The sequence below is a fragment of the Lycorma delicatula genome, chromosome 3 (genome assembly GCF_047948215.1).
Source record: "Lycorma delicatula isolate Av1 chromosome 3, ASM4794821v1, whole genome shotgun sequence".
Lineage (NCBI taxonomy): Eukaryota > Metazoa > Arthropoda > Insecta > Hemiptera > Fulgoridae > Lycorma > Lycorma delicatula.
Window position 1 is genome coordinate 27209006 of NC_134457.1, and position 22987 is coordinate 27231992.

General features: G+C 28.9%; 1 protein-coding gene across 8 annotated transcripts in view; it reads right to left on the minus strand.

Moving 5' to 3' along the window:
* LOC142321485 (high affinity cAMP-specific and IBMX-insensitive 3',5'-cyclic phosphodiesterase 8-like) overlaps positions 1-22987 on the minus strand; it is a 1158933-nt gene that overhangs the window by 40002 nt on the left and 1095944 nt on the right. For all 8 annotated transcript variants that reach the window (XM_075359602.1, XM_075359603.1, XM_075359607.1 and 5 more), the window contains 4 exons: positions 22536-22596; positions 12866-13033; positions 5509-5723; positions 979-1097 (listed from right to left, as the gene is read on the minus strand). In XM_075359602.1, coding sequence (XP_075215717.1) covers positions 979-1097; positions 5509-5723; positions 12866-13033; positions 22536-22596 — 563 coding nt within the window. The remainder of the gene's footprint in view (positions 1-978; positions 1098-5508; positions 5724-12865; positions 13034-22535; positions 22597-22987) is intronic.

Genomic DNA, 22987 nt, shown 5'->3' on the forward strand with positions numbered 1-22987 from the left:
AAATACATCATATATACTAATTGACCAAATAGTAAAGGTCTTTTTTGAAGAAGTATAAAACTGGTGCTGTCAATATCTATTATAATTTCTCTAAATATAATTACATTCTAGAAGCACCTTTTCATTTCTTTAGAAAGTGAGTAATTTTTTCTCAAAATTTTTGCTGCATTTCATTGTTTTACTAGATGCATATTACTAATACTTTTATACTAATTTTGATTTAAAAAATAAAAAAAAAATTTCAACTTTTTTGTAATAATTTAGGGGTACATTTAATATTCATTAATATGTTGTACACCATATTAGGAAAAACATTTTATTTTTTTTAGATGGACAAAAAAACAGTATTTAATTAGCTTACAACCAAATAATAAAACAATCAAAGAATAGTTTAAAAATATGCTAGATCATGGGTACTGATATAAAACAGCTTCATCATGAGTACTGATCAACAGCATTGATGAAAAAGTTTGAGACAAGAAATGAGATTTAACCAACTTTTAAACTGATCACTATTACGAATTCTTATGTATATTTAATTCTGGGAGCTACAGAATCATGGAAAAAGCACAGAGCAATGATGTAATTTCATAAAACAATAATGTAATATCAGAGAAACGCTTTCGGTGAGAATTCTGTAGCTAATATAATTATTAATCACCAAACTAGATCATATGAAAAGACAAAGACAAAGACATTTCAATAAATGATTTTAATATAACTTTCTCCCTTTATAAGCCTCATTTACTTTTGTATTTCACTATATATATGTATATATTTTTTTTAAATTATTCATGGGTGGATAATACATTGAAAATCCAATAAAATTTCTCACTAATTATTAATAAATTATATTTATTCACCTTGGCCATATATATCTAAGTTCTACTAAGCTATATCATGCATAATTTTTGTGAGCTAATACAATACCATGCATAATCTCTATGAGTTTACACTACTTAAAAAAAGTTAACTAACCTTCACTATTGATAGATTTGACGTCATATGATCCTTTTCGTACAGAAGGAACACTTCCACGAGAACAAATTGTAGGCTCATGAGGATTTTCTTGCATGTATATATAATGTGTTGCTTCACTGAAAATAATTTGATCAATATGATTAAGAGTTCAAAAAAATTAAAATGTTTAAAATATTTTATTTAAAAAATTAAAATAGTACTTTAATTAAAATTAAAGTAACATTTAGTTCAATGAATAAATAATATCAATACAAAAATCTTTCATAAGAAACATTTTCCAGGAAACTTAAAAAATAAAACAGATTCTAGGGATTTCAAAGAAGTAATCGTAAAATATTTAAAATTATCATGCAGTAAACAATTATAATTAATTATATGGTCACTATTACCATAAAAAACCACAAATAAATAAAATATAACTTAATGAATATAAACATTTTTTTAAATTAAATTTTGACTAATTTTTTTACAAATCTATATAAGTAAATTTATTTAAATACTTTAATAATTCATTACAAAGCTAAACTACTGTTGTGAGGAAAGGATTCATCCACTGAACATTATATAACATCAATTAAAAACATCTAATATAATACTAGGTAATTCAAAAAGGACTTCACAACTTTAAAAGCATATAAGCATTTATTGAGAAAACTTACAGATTCGGTTAAGATGTCATTGCATAGAAAAACACATCAAGTTTGTCACTCAATATTCACTTTGGTTCGATATGGCTTCCATTTGTAATGTGTCATACAGTCCACCTGAAGTTGATTTCATTTCAGACTGTAGCCGACAAGTCGGGCATTACCCCTGCAGCTATGACGTAATTCAAACTCTTAACTCAACAAGATCAGCTGACAAAGGTGGTACATAAACCAGATCTTAAATGAATTCCCACAAGAAAAATGTAACGGATTCAAATCTGGTGAGCAAGGTGGCCATACAATTGGACTTTCATGACCAATCCACTGACCTGGGAAATGTATCAATGTATGACCTGGGAAATGTATCAATGTATGACCTGGGAATCGAGTATCAAGAAAATCTTGGACTTCTAGGATGTAGTGAGATGGTGCTCCTGCCTTGCTGGTATTAATGGCATCCATCTTGGTCATCATCGTCTAACTGAGGAATTAGAAAATTTTGAAGCATATCCAGCTAAATGATACCATTTATGGTTTTCTCCTGGAAGAAGAACAGGCCTAAAATCTTTATTTTCTTTGGACACAAAAAACGCTATCACGAATTTGCTGCAAAGTTTCATGAGGGTTTTCGCTAGCCCATATGTGGCAGTTACAGGTATTCACCTTGCCGCTGATGTAAAACGTTGACTCATCACTAAAAATTATATTGTTGTCTGCAATTCTATCCATCATTTCCACACAAAACTGCAGTCAAGCAGTTTTGTCATCATCTGCAACGTGTTGAATCATGGTTAGTTTGTATGGCTTCAAATGCAATCATTTACATAAAATTTGCCAAACAGTCGTCTCTGGTATTGCAGTCTCACATGACACACGTCAAGTTGATTTCTTCAGATTACGTAGAAAGCTTTCTCTGAGTTGTTCCACAACAGCTTCAGGGACGTGTGGGCATCCTGGTGATTTTGTATGTTTAACAGAACAACTTGTCTCAATGAAGGTTTGGTGCCAAGAGTAAATTGTATGTCTACTAGAAGGCTCCATACTGTACTCTCTATGAAAATTACATACAAATGCAGTTAGTGACTACAGAACGTGACATCAAAATACAGTGAGCATGTTCTGCACCAGTAAGTGTATCCATTTTTAACAAAACTGGTGGCAGCGCTGGTTGCCTAATTAGACTTTTGACTGTGCGAGTCAAAACTTGATGTGTTTTGCTATGAAATGAGACCTCAACTGAATTTGTAAGTTATCTAAGTATATTTTTATATGCTTTTAAATCACTCGGCACTTTGAACGTTTTTTTTGTGTACACAACCTTTTATTCAACTTGTTATCTATATTGATTTGGTCACCAAATATGATGAGAATCTTATGAAATAATTTTTAATTTGGTTGTTGTGACTATTGGTTTTAATACTTGGAAGTGTATTTATAATTAATAGTTTCATATATTGGGTTATTCATAAGTTAATGATAAATTTCAAATAGCGACCATTTAGAAATTATTTACTCATTAATTCACTCAAAACACATATGGACAATAATAAATAATTTTTTTTATAATGATGAGGAAAAGAAAGCTATAACCTTGCTAAGGATTGAACCAAGGAAAAAGTGAATAATAAGGCAGAATTTTACCGTTATGCCAACTAACTAGCTTACCTGTAATATGAGAAAATGTTAAACCTTGTATTAAAATGAAATCAAACATTTAAAATTACTGTTGGGAAACAGCACATACGTAGTTGCCATGGTATTTTTGCTAAATGGTAATAGTTATACATTGACACACAACCCACACATTCAACAATTTGTAATATGCAGAGTACCCTAAAATATGTACATAAACTTAGGGAGTAAATTGCTCATATCAAAATAATAAAGAAAGTTCCAGTAACCATCTTCAGGTGATGATCAGTTTTCCATCTGGCAGCCATTTTGTTTTTGCAATAAAATATTTATATCTCAAGAACAGATTGAAATATTTTGATAAAATTTGGTATGAATAAGTGTTGAAATCACCATTTTCAGTAAAAAGACTTAAAATTTTGAGACAAGACAAATTTCAAAATGGCATCTGTTAATTTTTAAAACAATAATACCTCTTTAGCTGTATGAATTTTTAATTTTGTTTTATTAGAAACATCTTAGGTGTATCATTATGAACAAAGTGATAGCTAATTTGTTTAAATGTGTAAAAACAACAATGGTGGTAATCATATTAATTATTCTGTATTCCAGGATAGTGAATACAATTCCTGTAACTTGAAATTTATTCTAATTCCCGGCCGTATTGTATTACGTTATATGGAAACGTAATTCCTTTAACTCGAACAAAAATCCTGTAAGTCGAAGTAAAAAATTTGATGAGTTTATTACAAAAAAAAAATTTTTAAAAACTCCAGTTCAACATTGAACCTACAATATCGATATTATTTTCAGTTCACAAACATGAAACGTGATTTATTTTCTGAAGAATGAATCAACATAAGTAAAGAAGGAAGCGAAATCTTACATTATCACGCGTCAGTATTCACCGGAACTCATTTGTCGTAAGAAGACTTGGTCAATGTGCCTTTTTAACCGTCTCAGCTCGAACGCAAAACCCATCGGGTTGGTCTAGTGGTAAACGCGTCTTCCCAAATCAGCTGATTTGAAAGTCGAGAGTTGCAGCATTCAAGTCTTAGTAAAGCCAGTTATTTTTACACAGATTTGAATGTTAGATCGTGGATACCGGTGTTTGGTGGTTGGGTTTCAATTAACCATACATCTCAGGAATGGTCAAACTGAGAATGTACAAGACTATACTTCATTTACACTCATACATATCATCCTCATTCATTCTCTGAAGTATTATCTGAACAATAGTTACCTGAGGCTAAACAAAAAAAAAAGCTCGTATGCAAGTTTTTGTATGTCTGTCTTGGTTTGTGTGGTACTGTAAACAAGGGTGTTCTTATTCTTTCCTTACAACCGATTTTTACGGGTTTAATTTGAATTCAGTTTGGATAGTTGTTTTTACACTCTTTTTGTTCTTTTTTAAAATGTCATAAAGAAATTAGAAACATAATCATTAGATTATTAAAAAAAGGCTCATAATGGAAGTAGATGAGGGTAAAAAAAAGAAAAACGTGATCGCAACGAAATTCGCAATATCACCCAACACGCTTTCAACGATAAACAAAATTTTTGAAAGATCGTATCTGTAACTCGGGCGTTATCAAAAGAGTAAAGTCAGTCAGTATCCCGATGTTGACAAAAGCGTTTTAGAGTGGTTTAAAAGCAGTCACGGTAAGTGGACCAATTTTACGTGAAAAAGCCGAGTACTTTGAAGACAATTGTACGAATTTCAAAGCTAATGTGGGTTGGCCTAATAAGTTTAGAGATAAGCATGGAATAATCTTTAAAGATGTTTGTGGTGAAAGTGCTAGTAAATGAAGTTTGTAATACGTGGGTAAACAGTGAACATTTTTAACGTTGACGAAACTGGGCAGTTTTAAAAATCTTTACCGGATAAAACTTTAACTTTTCAAGGTGATAAAGATCGTGTCACAGTTATTTTAGGTGCGAACATGTCGCGGACAGAAAAGTTGAAACCTCTCTTAACTGGTAAATCGAAAAAATCACATTGTTTCGCTAACGTTAAATCTTGGCCTATTCAGTACGAAGTCAATGGTAAAGCGGGGGTTACTAGTGAAATTAAGAGTTGCAGTATCTGCAAATATAATCTGCAATAAGATATATCTGCAGATATAACAGATATTGCAGTTATTTGCAGTAGCAGTAATAGCATTAATAACTTTGAATGAGTAAATAGTAAACAAATTTATTCACTAAATATAATAAACAAAACATATATATTTAGATAACACCTTACATTCCAACTTCACTGAACGCCATAGCTCGACAGTGCAATGTGATATATTCTCCATTCTTAGATCTCCAGCTGATTTTACCATTCCAGTCTGCACCTTTTTCAAGCTGACTAATGACTTGGTCCATATTACCTAATTGATGAAATAATGGGAGATTCCGATTCAGCATTTCTTCTTGTTTATAACCAAGCAATTGACATAATGCTTTATTGACAAACTGTAAAAAATTACATTTTTACAATTAGAAAAAGACTACTTACAATATATAAAAATCTAGTTTCTTTATATAAAAAAAACCTTTTCTTAAAGAATTATTTTTTTTTCTCTTTTTTCCTTCCGATTATTCTCTTTAATTTATTATACTCTTCATTGTTTTTTAAACTTTCTAGCTGATTACTATCCTTACTTTGTAAGTATGTTGTATGTTTAAAGAGTGAAGGAGAATAATTTTTTTAAAGAGAATAAAGTACTCTATGGTCTATGCCACAAGGACTAGTCCTTACATTAAAATAAAGAAAATGTTAGTATTTTATACAATAGATATGTCATTATATGAATGACAACTTCCTCCTAATAGCTGAATTAAAGATAATACACTAATATAATTTTATTACTGTGTTATTTTTAAATATGTTATTAAATTTTATTTAATCAATTTTTATTCCAATAACTAAGTTTTTAAGAATGTTCTTTTACATCATCATATAAAAAGTTTTATAAAAAGGCCTAAAATTTGAATTAAAAAAAATGAGAAGAATGAAAATAAAGAAGTTAGTTTTTATTCTTTCTCTGCACCTAATTTTACTGGTGGTCCATGGCAATGATGCCAATTTATTTTATCACATTATTTATTTTTTTTTATCTTTTCACTACTAAATTTAATTTTGATTTTGTTTAATTTAATGTCTCAAAACTTACAAAAAAAAAACTTTATGAGGATTATTTTAATACTTTAATGTATTTTAATTAAGATAATTTAAAATGCACGCACACTTTTTAACTACAGCAATAATATGAACACTTCTCCAAACAGAAATTTTATAAAAACAAACAAAAGCTGTCATTATTCATTTCAAGAATTTAATTTCTCATTACATTATTCATAATAACAAAGAATGTTCTTTATCCATAACTCATCCAAACAAGGAAAAGCAAACACAATGTTGTTAGTGCCTCCAAAAGTATATTAAAGATAGTATGAAATGTTTTCAATATGGTGACTAACAAAGAGATAAATACCTCCCAAACTAAATAAATAGATATTTTATTCTGATTAATATATAATAATGGTATAAAAAAAACATTTCAGAAATTTGTAAGTGTACTAGTTCATAGATAAAAAGTAACTGCTCTAATATTTGCATGAATGTATCAAGGGAAACCACTTCTTGATTAAATCAGATCGGATCATGGATGGGTCTGGTAAAACTTAGATCACAGCAGCACCCCAAAATACACAGTTAGGAATAAAATAATTAAATAAATCTTTATTCTGATTGGAACATCTATAGTTATAATCTATTTATCATTTTGTGATTAAGAGCATCTATACATTATATAGGTCATATCACTATATGAAAATTTTTTTGTCATCAGTCATTTGACTGGTTTGATGCAGCTCTCCAAGATTCCCTATCTAGTGTCAGTCATTTCATTTTGGTATACTCGCTACATCCTCAATTTGTTTTACATATTCCAAATGTTGCCTGCCTGCACAATGTTTCTCATCTATCTGTCCTTCCAATATTAAAGCGACTATTCCAGGATGCCTTAATATGAGGCCTGTGTCTGACTCTTCTTTTGGCTATATTTTTCCAAACATTTCTTTCTTCATCAATTTGCCACAACAGCTCTTCATTGGTCACTTTATCCACCCCTCTGATTTTTAACATTCTCCTATAGCAGCACATTTTAAAAGCTTCTAATCTTTTCTTCTCAGGTACTCCGATCGTCCAAGTTTCACTGCCATATAAAGCCACGCTCGAAACATATACTTTCAAAACTGTTTTCCTGACGTTTAAATTAATTTTTGATTTAAGCAAATTTTATTTCTGACTGAAGGCTCGTTTCATCTGTGCTATTCAGCATTTTATATCATTTCTGCTTTGTCCATCTTTAGTGATTCTACTTCCCAAATAACAAAATTCTTCTACCTCCATAATCTTTTCTGTTCCTATTTTCACATTCAGTGGTCCATCTTCATTATTTCTACTACATTTCATTACTTTCGATTTGTTCTTGTTTATTTTCATGCGGTAGTTCTTGCGTAGGACTTCATCCATGATGTTCATTGTTTCTTCTAAATCCTTTTTACTCTCAGCTAGAATTACTATATCATCAGAAAATCGTAAGCATCTTTACCTTTTCACCTTGTACTGCTATTCCAGATCTAAATTGTTTTTTAACATCATTAACTGCTAGTTCTATATAAAAATTAAAAAGTAATGGGGATAGGGAACAATCTTGTCGGACTTCCTTTTTTATTACAGCTTCTTTCTTATGTTCTTCAATTATTACTGTTGCTGTTTGGTTCCTGTAAATGCTAGTAATTGTTCTTCATCTCTGTACTTGAATTCTAATTTTTTTAAATGCTGAATTTTTAAAAGATAAATTATAAACATAAAAACAAATTATAATTTGAAATAAAGAAGCGTTTAAAAGTTCATACTAATTATTTAAATATAAATATTTAAAATAATGTTAAGGTAAATACACTGAAATACAAAAGATTACCACAAAATAATCTACAATTCAGAAGGTGCTCTTGAGAAATATTTTGCGCACATATTTATTTACACTGAATGGGTTGGAGATAAATAGCATTTTTTCGTTTTTTAATTAGTATTATTTAAAAATTCAGAGTAATACTGTTTTTGTAAAAGAAAATTTATTTATTATATTTTAAGTAAATTTTTGGGAAGATTTTTAAAATGGTTCAGCAAGTTATTAAAAATGGCAATGGTGGGATAATAAAGCCCTTTCAAAGTATTGTTGTTATATGAAAGCAGTTCTGTTGTCTGGTTTGGTAAAGGTGGATATCATTATTTTTTGACCATTCCTTTTAGCAAAGATTGCACATACATAAATATAAACACAAGGATAAGCTAACATTTGTAATTTTTTAAACATATGTCTTGTTAAATTCATACTTATGGGCATCGATAATTATGTGACAGCACATTTGAAAATGCACTTGTTAAATGAAACTGCGAAAATTTACTTTTAAAAAAAAAAATTATTTAAAAACTTATGGACTGTAACAAAAACGTACTGTAAAAGAAAATTGTGTAATGTTATTTTAATAAAATTAATAGCAATAGATTTTAAATGGGTCTGTAATTTATTTAAAAAACAGAAAAAAGGCAAAAGAAACAGAATGAAGCACTTTTATTGTGCTAAAATATTATGCTAGTAAATTAACGTAGACTATTGGACATAAAACAGAATTTCAAAGTAAATAAACAATTTTTGTATCGACTGCCATTACAGCCAAAAAACTACAGTGAAAAAAAAAAAATGGAATTTTTGTAAGGGTACCTGTAATTTTTCTTATACTAATTTGTAAATTGTATCAAAAAAAATACAATGAAGTTGTGAACCGAACAGTAAGAGTCTTGCAGATATTTCTTTTGCTGAAGAAACAAAGATTTCTGTAATATAAATAAATCTGTTTTCAAAAAAATGATACTGATATGAAAAAAGGTAAGACACTACACATTTCTATTATCAAAATCTGTTATTAATTTAGAATTTTCTTTAAAAAAAATACATATTAAATATATGTAATAGACAATAGATATATACAATAATAGATAATAACGCTTAAGCATTATTATGCTTAAGCGTTCCATACAATAAGCAAAAAAAAAAAACAATTTGTTATAAAACTCTTACCAGCCCGATTTCATTTATTAAACAACAAATAATCATAAGAATTGTATTATTTCTGTAGATGTGATATGTATTACATATAAACGAAATAGGGCAGGGCCAGTAAGAGCTTTGTAACAAGTTTTTCTATTTTTTGCCTATTATATGGAACACTTAAACATTGTTTATTATCTATTATTTCTATTATTGTATATCTATTGTCTATTATATATATTTAACATGTATTTCTTTAAAAAAAATTCTAAATTGGTAACAGATTTTGATAATAGAAATGTAGTGTCTTACCTTTTTTGGTATCAGTATCATTTTGTTAAAAACAGTTTTATTTATATTACAGAAATCTTTGTTTTTTGAGCTGAAGAAATGATATTTGTGAGACTACAGTTTACAATTTCATTGTATTTTTTTATATTACTACCTTTTGTTAGATTATTCTTTTATTTTATTTTTTTAATGAATTACTAGATTGTTATTCTTATGGATTTATTATTCAAATTTATTGTCTTTCTACAACAAACAAAAATACATTTTTTGAATTTCACGGCCAATTTTTTTTGTTGACAGTCATATCATTCTCTTCATACCATATTTTCCTTTCTTAAAACTCGTATGACCTTCACAAATCGAAGATCCGTGATGAAATTACTTTGTAAATGTAACCCTCGTTTTTTATCGTATCCGTGGATACACTTTTTATATTGTTACTAGCTTACCTGGCAATGCTTTACTATTGCTAGATTTGAGCATATATTTAGATTAAATGGATACAAACTGAAGATTGATAAAACATTAAAAAACTGAACATTACAGAACATCACAAAATTTAACCATCCCCTTTTTCCTTCTTTCTCCTTCCATCTTCATCCCTACCCCTCTTCTCATCGACGCCTCTTTCCCTTTCTCCTTTTTCCCTTCTTATCTTTTTCGCAAAAATATTTCTTTTCACTAACTAAAATGTATTCTGAATATGAGCCTAATCGGACCATAAATACAATTTTTCGAAATATCTCGACCCCAGCGCCACCTAGCGGGTACAAACTAATTCAGAAACCTTCGCGGGCGTACGCACAATGCCGAAGTTCACCGCAATCGAACGAATGGTATAGGAACCCCATGAGGGACAAACAAATATATATATATATATATATATATATATATATTAGATTAAATTAACTTTTTTTATTTCTCCATTAGTTAGTTCTGATTGTAGAATAAAAAAAAAAACTTTGCCAATTGAATTTATTTCTGTTTTAATAAAACTAGTATAATCTCTTGTAAACTAATACTTTTAATGTTTTTCAAAGAATTAATGGAAATTAAAAAAAATGTTTCATCTTCAGTACTTTCATTTACATAAGAGCATTTACTAACAAAACAAGTTGTAATATATTTTCTTTTAAATTTTATTATTTCAAGTACATTATCAAGTTTTTGTACGCTACCTAGTACCATCCCGTACTGCAATCTAGCGGCGCAATTCGTAGACACTTAAAAAAAAATCACATTGAGTCCCGCGGTTCATCAAATAGAAAAAAAAACGTTGTCTAACAAAATTTGAATCATTTTTTGAAATTATTCTTTATTACAAATCTAACTGAACTGAAATCTAATGTTTTCATGATTATTTTTTTTCATTTTCATTACACTTTATGTTATGATTATCATTTACATATTTATTATTTCAGAAGAATAAAAATATAAAAATAACCTTATTAATTTGAAGAAGAAAAATTGAAATGGTGATCAAATAATAAACAATAAAATAAATATTTTTATTCTAATTTGTACATAATAATACATTATATAGATTATATCAGGAGTAGGTAAGTATGCTTTCTAAAAATCAAATGGACTATTGCACTTATGTGTGTTTTATTTAATTAATTGAACTCATAATATACATTACTGATGTTTTAATATTTCTAAGCAATTCAAAAGTATTGTCTTTATATCAGTTATTCTGATTTTTTATAATAACAAAGTAGCTTCTACAAAGAAAAAAGTAATATTGTATTAAACAATAATATAAGTCAAATCACTATATTAGCACTGACTTCTGATTGTTCTGTGCTAATCTGTACCTATAAAGCATGTTGTCCTAAGTGATGGATTCATCAATCCCCAGCAAAAACTACTGAAGATAAATTGATGAAAATTTGTATACACATCTTCTTACAGTGTAAGTGCAGACTAAGAAAGAGAGTTTTTGAAATTCTGAATTTAAAAGGTTAAAATGGATCTTTGAATTTTTTTGGACCCTGGTTATTTTTTTAGTTTCTAGGTAACAAATGAAGATACGAGTATCAACTTGATTTTTATGTTGGTTTGTATGTGATCTTCATGAGAGTATTTAAAAACAAATTTCTAGATTTTTCTACATTTGACCTAGAAAGGGGTGAAGAAAGGTAAAAAAAGTTTGAACAATGATTGCAAATTTAGTACAAGTGAAGCTGTGACAGGGGTTACTAGCTCTTTTATAAAGCTCCTGATAACTGTGCTACTCTAGGAGAGATATAATGAGCAGATTGATTTTTTTATTATATGGGTCAAAATTTTGTGTGGTATTTACTTTTACTTCTCAAATGCAGGCATTTGAAGAAAATGATAAAACAGTTATGCCCCTTACTCTAGCTTTTAAGCTTTCACAGGCTGAAGAGTATAAAGAAATGTAAAATTTTACTAAATTTTTAGCATTGAAAGTGCTTATTATTAAAACTGAATGCGTTAAAAATATATGTAAGCCTGGGGCTCCATGAGCTATAAATAGTGTGTACAAGCGACACTTTACACTAATTTGGTATTAGCTAGTGACACCAGCTGAAAAGAGGTGGCTGTACATACTGTATTATTATTACAGTGCTTAGTGTATTATTACAGTCTGTTGGTAATTTGTTGCTAGGAGTTTGAGATGCCTGGCTCAGTAAGCAGTAATTTATTGTACTCTGTGTTGTATAAACAAACAAGCTGTGGGTGTTGTAGTGTTGTTTAGATTAGTATATAAAAATTAATTAATTAATTGCTGGAAAATATGCTAGGCTAAAAAATATTATGCAACCAAAAAATAATTAAATAAAAAATAATTTGATTGTAAAGAAAAATGGATAGTAGGCAAAACTGTAGTGGCAGTAAGTTAATGGCATGTACAGTCAGATCTCACCAACAAACTGTTTCTAGAAAAATGGAACATATTCTATTGCGGCATATTCTATGACCTTGGCAGTTGTGCACCGATTCTTACTGCTGCTGCAGTATACAGCATGTAAAGCCACTTCCACTTACCAATGTTGTGTGTATTTTCACATCATAAATTACAGCAGGTACGAACAGTAAAGTATAGCTTGTGGAGCCCCAATCTAAATATTATTAATCAAATAAATGGATGCGATGTCTGTGAAAACACACTTTATGTGTAAAAATTTCTTTTTTATATGTAAAATTAAATAGAAATAAACTTGCAAAATAATTTACCTGTACATGATGTGTATCATCTGTAAGAAGAATCAATTCCCTACTTTTATCAAGTGTATGAGTGAGGATTGAGTTTTGAGTCTGAAGTACCTGTCGGTCAGCTTCTTCCCAGCCCAGCTGGATAAGTTCACTAACACACTGTGTAGCATTCAGTGGCTCTATTAATACCTACAAAACAATACGTAAACATTAATACTAATATTATTAATAAACTACAAATTATATATAATTCTATATTATTACATTATATTGAAAAATTAACAAAATAATAAGATATAATACCAGGACTAAAACATCAATACTAAAAACAAATGTCCGAGGATTGAAAGTAATGTAGATGATTTATTATTTTTAAAAAAATAAGAGATAAATTTACTAATTACAGATTTACACACTTATTTTTCAACATATTTTTACACATTTTCACTGGGTATTTTTTTAAAATGTATGTTACAACATACAATTTTTAAATGTTTTCATGAAAACTTCAAGCAATCAATTTTGTAATTCATGACTGTACTTCACTGAACTGAGATGGGTCTCTTTGATATCTATTTTTAGGTTAAAAAATATTTTGAAATTACTGAATCTTGTATCACAACTGTACAGTAATTATGGAGCTCAGATTCCAGGCTTTCAAGAACCTCTAGTGCTGTTTGTATAGTGTACAGTTTAACATTGCTAGGAACAATGTTGTTAGTTTTGCTGATCTCTGAACTTAAGAAATATATTTTTATGGTTTTCAAGATTTCTTTAATATATTGAACAGTATTTAAATATGCCTCACCTCCAAATAATCACTCAAGACACCATAATTTAAAACCCAAAGAAATTAAAATAGAATTTGCTGAAGGCTTCATTTGAAATTTTTTAGATGTCACATGTTTTTTAGATTGAAATTTCTTGATGTTAATATTAAATACTTTTGGGTATTCCCAAATCTATTTATTTACAATCTTGAACATGCATCTAAAATCATTCTTTAATGAGAAAGACAAAATATTTATGCTAACATTATAATGTATGAAATGAATGTATAGAATAGATTAATGAAACACTAAAAAAAAATAACAGTAATAAACTAAACTAGTCTCCAACTACAATAAACACAACATTTTTTAACGACTTTTCAAAGAAAAGTAGTATTACTTTTGGTTGTATGGTGGGATTTGGGGATGAAAATGAATTTTCTTTATATTTTGAGATATGAGGATTACAAAAATACCATTCATGTATAAAATTTTATGGCTTGGAAATTTCCAAAACTACCAGATTAATTTCATTGAAATTTAAATATGCTGTAGTGTTGTATCTGAAGTTGTGCATGTGAGCATTTGATGAAGATTGTATGGGTAGTTCTTGAGTCACGCTCAACTGTTTAAAAAATTTGAAAATTGCTCAAAATCTCAAAAGTGTGTTCAAATTAAAAAGAGGCTTCATCACTTAGTTTAGTCTATAAATGATAGTTTATTGCCTTACACTTACATAATAATTTACAGATGGGGTTAAAACTGATGTCCATCCACTTCTATGAACTTGTCAACAAATCTGATCTTGTTACTGGGTACTCTTGTTAGCCTGAACCCTGTCTATTTCCTGGATGGCATTGGTAATGCTTGTCTTCAATTACTGCAGGATGTGTGGATAGCTCCTAAAAAATAATCCCACAGAAAGAAGTCTGGAATAGTCAGATCAGGGATCTTATTATTTGTCATCTTGAAACTGCACACCATACCCCTATTTTTTGTGGATGTAGGGGAGATTCAAAGAAAATATGTGGGTTTTCAGAACCCCAGCTCCAGTAGTTTTTACTATTAACATACCCACTAAGGGGAAACTATGATTCACCTGTGAAAAAAGTATGATCCAAAATGACAATGTTGCTTCTAATGGTTCAGTTGCTGAACCATTGATAGTAGTGATCCCTTTTAGCAAAATCAGCATTAGCTCATAGAAAATCTGCATTAGATACAGATAACATTTTAGCATTCTCCTCATTATAGTGTGGGCTGAACCTGGTGAAATTTTCTTTTCCCAGCTTAGTTTCTGCAAAGATTTATGAGGAGATTTTGTTACTGCTGCTTTGATGTCCTGTATGTCCTGTATGACCTGTATGACCTGCGTTGTTAAAACTGCCTTTATCGTGAACGTTTCTGGTCTACCACTGAACTTGTTTCAGAAAATTTTTTAACTAACTTCTAAATAACACTTTCACTGATGCTTCCTTTTCAAATTTCTCCCTGAACTTTTACAGACACACAACATTTAGAAATTTCATCTCTAAATAAGTTACCATCATGAATACATGTTCTTCAATAGCTAATTATAATTTAACAAACAACATATGATTACACAACCTTATTCAAAAACCAATGCTTGACACAGTCTGGCAATACTCAAATGTGCAGGCAATAAACAGTCCTTTCCACTCCATCTCCAGTCATACCAACATCTTCCATATTATTTTACCCATCTCACACCAATATATGCGTTTATTACAAACTACTGAGTGTTGGGGCCTATTTTAAGCTGATCACTTTATATATCATCAAAAAGTTATATAAATTATTATAAAAGTTTTTTATTATTTATATTATTATATAAATTTCATTGAAATTTATAAATGTTGTAGTAGTGTATCTGAAGTTGCGCATGTGAAAATTTAATTAACATTGGTTGAGTCATGCTCAATTTATGATCGACAACTGACAACATAATCTCAATTTGAAGTGTAGTGGCTATTTTTCATATGCACTTATGCAGCGAGTCACAGTGGTGAGCGAGTTGAAACTTAATGCTTGAGTGCAGGACCTACTTGTTAATTGAACGTATGTAGTACATTGAATTCTGAAAAATCAGTGTGTTTTCTGACTGCAAAAGAGTGAGGGCATCAGAAACAAATCCATCTCTTGCTAGAACTGCGCAAGTTTTTTTCTTTATGATTTCACCACATAAGCTTGAAGCTTATGCTTGGGAATATGAAAGTGGAATTTTGTAGGTATGAAAAATGTGATACCTATCGGGATTCAAACCCAGGATCTCCAGATGAATGGCCAAGATGCTACCACTCTGCCAAGGAGAAATACAAATACTCGCATAATAAATATGCATCAGTATTAATCTTTCAAAACTTGATCATGTCAAATCAACTATTAACCACACTTAACTAAACTTTAAATGTAAATTAGTAGAAAATAATATGTTTATTGGTTATTAATGTTTTTACTTTTCCGGATATAGCAATATAAGCTACTATAGCTATAGTGGGGCCATATAGAGAAAATTAAAAAAATTGTGTCGTAACTTTTATGTCTTAAGAAAACAATTAAAGAAAATTTTTTAACAAAAAAAAATTGGTTTAAAGAAATTAAAAATAATTTGTGAAACAATTTTTTAATTCCAATGCTCCCAAGTCCAAAAAAATTGATTTTTGTCAAATGGACATGTGTGTGCGCGCGCACATGTATGTTAACCTAAATTTGGTCTTACATCTCTGGATCCCATAAACCGATTTTCTCCAAACTTGATAGACATGTACCATTTCAGAAAGAAAGAATGCATTAAATTTTTGTAAAAAATTGGAAAAAGGGATGGGGAGTTATTTGACTGAAATAAAATCTAAAATCTTTACTGGGACATGTTAGAAAAAAGATTTATCTAACAAAAGTTTTGTTTTTATCAAAATCACAAATTACCAAAACTTTTCACTTAAAATTCATCATTTTCCCAAAAAGTTACTTTATATATCATATTTTTTTAAGCTATAACTTGCTGCAGAAAAAGAGTTAATGGAAGTTTTTTGCATCTATATTTTCTACATCAATGAGCCTTAAAACCAATACAAAACCTTTTTGTCCATCCCACTCCTGTGGTAACAAAATATATTTCTTTAAATTTATTTCAAATTTAAATCCATCTCACAAGTTACTCATTTCATTAAAATGTTGAAATCCTATTTTTTTTATATAGCCTTTAACCCTTTAATGTTTCTTGAAAAAAATTAGACAAAAATCTTCATTCCCTTCCTAGAAGATTGCAACTTCATTTATTTAGAATTAAGGCTTTGTATTTATTATTAATTAATATTTGTATTTTTTTAAATGATTTCGAAATTTAAAAAAAAAAATTATTATCACCACTTTATTTTCTTAAAACTTAATTTTATCCTAATAATTCCCCTTGAGTATGGAACCCTGCAAAATGAAAAAAAAAATTTTTTCACAATTTTTAATGCTCAAAATGTATTTCGTTGATTAATAAAGTTACTAAAATAACTAATACCTCTTCCCTGATGTTAAAAAAAATCTAAAGTTTTTTAAATTTCAGTTCTTATTTATTTAAAATTAATTTATTGTCGTAAAGATTGAAAGCTGGTGTTTATAGATTTTTATAAAACTGACATATATTTTATAAAGTTTATTATATATTTATATAAATCTGACATTAAAAATCAAAAACTGGTATTTATATTAAAAAAAAAACAATATCAAAACATTAGCAATTGAAGACATGTCACAATTTTATATATCATTTGGTGCAAAAGAAATAGATACATGCATAGAAATATAAAAAAAGTATTTGAATTGTGGTGAAAGATTCATTCTAAAAAATTGACAAATAGTGATAAATGCAAACTTTTTTTTTTAATGACAATACAGAACAAACATGTTTAAAAGTTTGTAAAAACAAATAATAAACAGATGGCTACAGCAGCTCAAAAGTTTTTAGAGATTAAATGCAGAAATAGTGAAACACAAGTACTTGTATTAAAATTACTTGGACTGGAACTACTTAATTTCTGGAACAATGCCAAACTCAATCCTTACAAGTTTAAATAACATCAAATAGGGATACTATTCTTAGGGATACTAATAGAGATCCTATTCTTCTTTTTAAAATAGGATCTCTGTTACATGAAGTAAATGTAAATGTAACAGCTTATATTATTGATAAACTTGATTTGCACATGGGCAAAAAGAAAATAACTAATTCTGAAGAAATGAGAAATCTGGGAAAATCCTTAAATGAATTACACAATAGTAGAGATCAAGCATAGAGCACAACTGATTGAAATAATAACAAAAGTCATTCACTTCACTTGCTGTATTTTTAGTTATTGTATATGTTTGGAAAAGAACAAGAACATAAACTATAGTTCCACCATTCAACTTTCGTTTAGTTCTCAACAAGATTAGAAATAATCAGTTTTTTGTTTAACTATGCATCATAAAATTAGTAATACATTTTTTTACATAAAAATGTGAAAAAAGAATTAATAATTTTGGTTATTGTTTTTCAACAAAAAGGAATTGTTTTATCATAAAGATACAAATACATCTTAAAATGACTGAACTGAAAAACATTCAGGCATTTTTGGAAAATGAATTCTAAACTTGAGTGATACAGCCAAAAAAGTTATGTAATTTATTACCTTTTTTTATTAAGGCATAGAGCAGCATACAATTTTTACAAAAATTTCAAAAGTCTTATTCAGAGATTCAATAAACTTTTAAAACAATGTAGTACTCTACAATTTATTATTTTTAATGAAGTGCCTTAAAAATGACAATAATTTAATTGAAAAGTTGAATGGGTTTTAACAACTTTCAGCTGTATTCTTTTTGTTTTCCTATTCTCATTGTACTCACCAAACATTAATTAATAATGTGACTTATACCTTCATTTATTCAAATCTTACTTGCAAAGTATTCTGATTACCATATTGATTATGTTTATTAATTAAGCCAATGACTTAAATTTGATGTTTAAACCTGTTATAAAATTTCTATCCTAATGGCCTCATTTATTTGTTCTTACCATTACATTGTGTGATACCATTGAATTTCTTTAATTTGTATAAACAGGTCCTTAATGATAAGAATACAATTTTAAAATAAACACAGATTCTCTAAATAAAAAAAAATTATGCAAGATTGTAAGAAAAATTTTGAATAATTTAGGGTATTTTTACATCATTTAAATGTTTAGTGTATTTTTCCACTTCTTGTATTATGTTGCACGATATCTTGTGATTTGTATGTTCCTGCATATTAATTTATTTGTTTTTCATATTTTAATTTTCAATTACTACTCTAAACGTTTCTACAATCATCATTTCTTTATATAACTAAAAAAAAACAATTAATCGTGGACGTGTTAAGATCCTCCTTAATGGTTGGGTAGATATTGACATTTATACTATCTCTCTTAAGGCTGAAGTCACTAACCCCTTTGTTAGAGATTGTGGGATAACAATTCTCCCAGTAAATTGGTCAAATGCTGTATTTCCTGTTTGGGTGTTGCTCATCAACATAACCATAGGTTATATTATATTACCTATCAACTGAAGGTGGAGTTCTACTTCTCCCATTATCATACTTAAATACCTTATAAAAAAAGATTGCATATCAGTGTTTTAGTTATGAAACATTCAACTTCAATTTCATTCTTTATAAGAAATTTTGAGTCAGACTCGATGTCACAAGTTTGAACTGAGTAAAGAAAGATTTCATACAACTATAATGCAACATTTCCTCTCTATAAGAATGGTTAATCTTTGGAATCTGTGCCTGAGGAGGTTGTTATCTTCATATATTGGTGTTTTTAAAAGTTGATTGCGTAAGATATTGCTGGATATCATAGGTGATTCCTATTCCTTCTGATTGACTTTAGTGTTTGAATTTTGAATTTATACTGGCATATTGCCTTTGTTTCCTTTTTTTGAATATTGTATTATTTTTGTATATTCGTTTGTCTAAGGTTCACAAGCATAATGTCTTAGCCTATTTATAATAATAAAAATAACTTTATCTATTTATTTTAATGACTTCAAAAATATTTTAAAAGAGATAGATGAAAACATGGTTTACTCTAACATACACTATAGTGTTTTGTAAAACTTGAATAGCTAATAATACGATTAAATCTATGGTGATTTGTTATTGTTATTCCTGGATTTTAAAATTGCAGTTTTGGTAACTAAAACTTTTAAATTCACTAAAAAAATCAATTCTAGTGTACTTTTAAAGCTAACTTAATAAAAAAAATTGAAAATTTTTATTAATTTGTTATTAATAGTATTATTAGGATTATAGGTGCTCAAAATGGACTTCTCTAACCTCTAGGCAGTAATATATTCTATCTTGAAATGCTCTCCTTAGATTAGCAGGCTTATCAAGGGAAAACGGGATTGACACTCTTCAGTTAACCTGTTCTTCAGATTTTCAATATCTGTTCCAGGGGTTTTGGAAACAGTAGACTTTGAATAACCTTGTAAGAAAAACTCCAGTGGTGTAAGCTCTGAAGAACGTACTTGCCAATCCACTGATCCTCTTTTACCTATACATTTTGCTGGAAATTCAGCGTTTAAGGATTTTCCTACTTTTCTAATGAAATAAATTAATGTAAATTTTTCTGATAAATGGAATCTTGCTGGAATTCTTTCCGGGTGATCAGCCATAATGATTCCAATCATCCTGGCACAAATTCCTCACTTAACATCTGACATACCAACTAACACACCCATCTGAAAATACAGAGATTCTTAAGATTGCCGTCAATGAATAAAAGTCTGATTACACAATTACCTAGAATGGTAGTGCAAACATTAACTTTTTCAGGGTACTGGGAATCAGTTTCAAGTAATAACTGTTGATTATTAGTGTGCCAGTACCTACAATTGTAGGTATATATGAATTTGAATACTAGATCACGGATACCGGTGTTCTTTGGTGGTTGGGTTTCAATTAACCACACATTTCAGGAATGGCTGACTTTTTTTTGGGGTGAAAAACGCCAGTGCGTTATCATTGCCCGGAATTTTTTTTTAATAAAAAGGTAAAATAACACTAAAATAATAAAACTAAATAAGGCTTAAAACTAATATAAATTATATAATAAGAATTTAAAACTAAGTTAAAACAAAAGTTAAAAAAGTGAAATAAAACTCAAAACTAATATCACAGATGGAGTCTTTAAAATATAAAGCTAAAATAATAAAAAAGGAAACTTTAACTAATTCCGATAGGGAGTGGGTAATAAAATCAAAGACATAGAACCAAAAAAATCAAAATTGAAAGCAACGGAAAAAAAATTACAAAAACTCTTCTAGCATAAGAAATATATATGACAATATTAAATTTTTTGCAGTAACTTAGTACTACGCAAAAACAGAAACATCCGGTCCAAAATTTCATTATCTTGTACAAGATACCACGGATGTTTCTGGGTAGATTAAATTTACAACGCAACGCCGCATAACATATGCAGTCTATGAGTATGTGGTGCACAGTCATGCGGCAGTTGCATCGTGTACATAGGGGTGCGTGTCCTCCTGACATTAGGTACTCATGTGTGACCCTCGTATGTCCTATTCACAATCGGCAGAGGACTACTGCTTCACGTTGAGTTTTTCTGCATGAGGAGTCCCATGGCAACACAGAATCTTTAATCTGCCGGAGTTTATTATCGATGGTAGTCGTCCAGTCACCTTGCCACCTTGCTCTCTGTGATTGTTTTACACGATTAATAAAATCAGAGGTAGTAAGTCTGGTGGTGAAAGAATGGCTGACCTGAGACTGTACAAGACTACAGTGCATGTACATTCATACATAACATCCTCACATTCATCTCTAAAGTAATACTTTGTGGTGGTTCCAGAGGCTAAACAGATAAAGTAAAAAGAAGTACGTACAATTGTGCCTACTAACATACCCATTTTTACAGAAAGTGCATTTATCATTGAAGCAAGTATTGTGAACAAATAATAGGTTATTTATCATAATTCTGTTTATTTCTTCACAAAACTGAATCCAGTGAAGAGAATCATCTTCATTGAGTTCTTGACGTAGCTGGATTTTGTAAGAATAGAATTTGTTTTTTTTTTTCAAAACGTCTTATATACATATTTCATATTATTAAAAATATTTCTAGTAGACTATTTAGAATTTTCCAAAAATTTGCAAAGAATACCAATTTTTTATTATCATCTAGAGATCAACCTGCTTTTTTTTGTTAATATTTCCAGTTGTTTTGAACTCTGCTAACTTTCTAAGGCAGGTTCTTGAAACAAGCCAATCAGGAAGAAGATCGATCATTAGAGCATGCTTTTGTTATAATTTCTGTTATGTACTCCAAAAATAAGCATCATTTAATCTACTTTTTTTGTTTGTGTTCATGTGACCAATTCAGGTAGGGAATCAACATGTACTGGTGAATAAACTGAATTATCACAGGCAAAAATGAAGGAAAGTGCTAAAGAAAAAAATTACTTTTAAACAGCACTGTAGTTTGTAGTATTAATTTTAATAGTAACATAATAATTGTATCACTCTCTAACTAAAAATAAACAACAATTTAGTTCAAGTGTTTCAATGGAATTTAAGAGAAAACCAGTGATTATAAAGTGAATCAATAAGTTTTCATTATTCTGATTGTTTCTGACAATATTTAATGGCTAATATCTTGAAAACAGATACATAACAATGAACTAGAAAATTTCATTTTTACGATGTAGTACAATGTATAGACAATACAATATGTCCATACTATACAATGTCTAATACAATTATACAATTAAAGAGAAAAACCTTTAATAATAAGTTTCTGATTACACTATTTCAGTACTAAAATAAAGCTAAATGATTAAAAAAAATAATATTTGTTGACTTACCCTGTCAAATCCCATTTTTAATGCAGTAATAATTTCTTTTCTATGTTCTCTTTCTTGTGATCTGAAACAAAAATAACTTCTAACATTCTTTCCGTTAATTTTTTCTTGTAATCTGAAACAAAGATAACTTAAAGATAAGTAATGAACAAACCAATAACAAACAAACGGTGAAAAGAGTCATGACTGAAAATTAATAACTTATTTTTTTGCTGGTATTATGTTTTAATAAAATATTTACCAATTAAAAAGATGAATTATAGTTTATTTAAACATACATAATTCTATTCATTACTGTTAAGTATGTATACAAGAAGATAAAATCTTTAAATTAAAATTACCAGGATAAAAAACAAAGATGCTATGATTTTCTGATGATATAGTAATTCTAGCCATGAGTAAAAAAGATTTAGGAGAAACAATGAATGGAATAGATGAAACCCTTTGCAAGAACT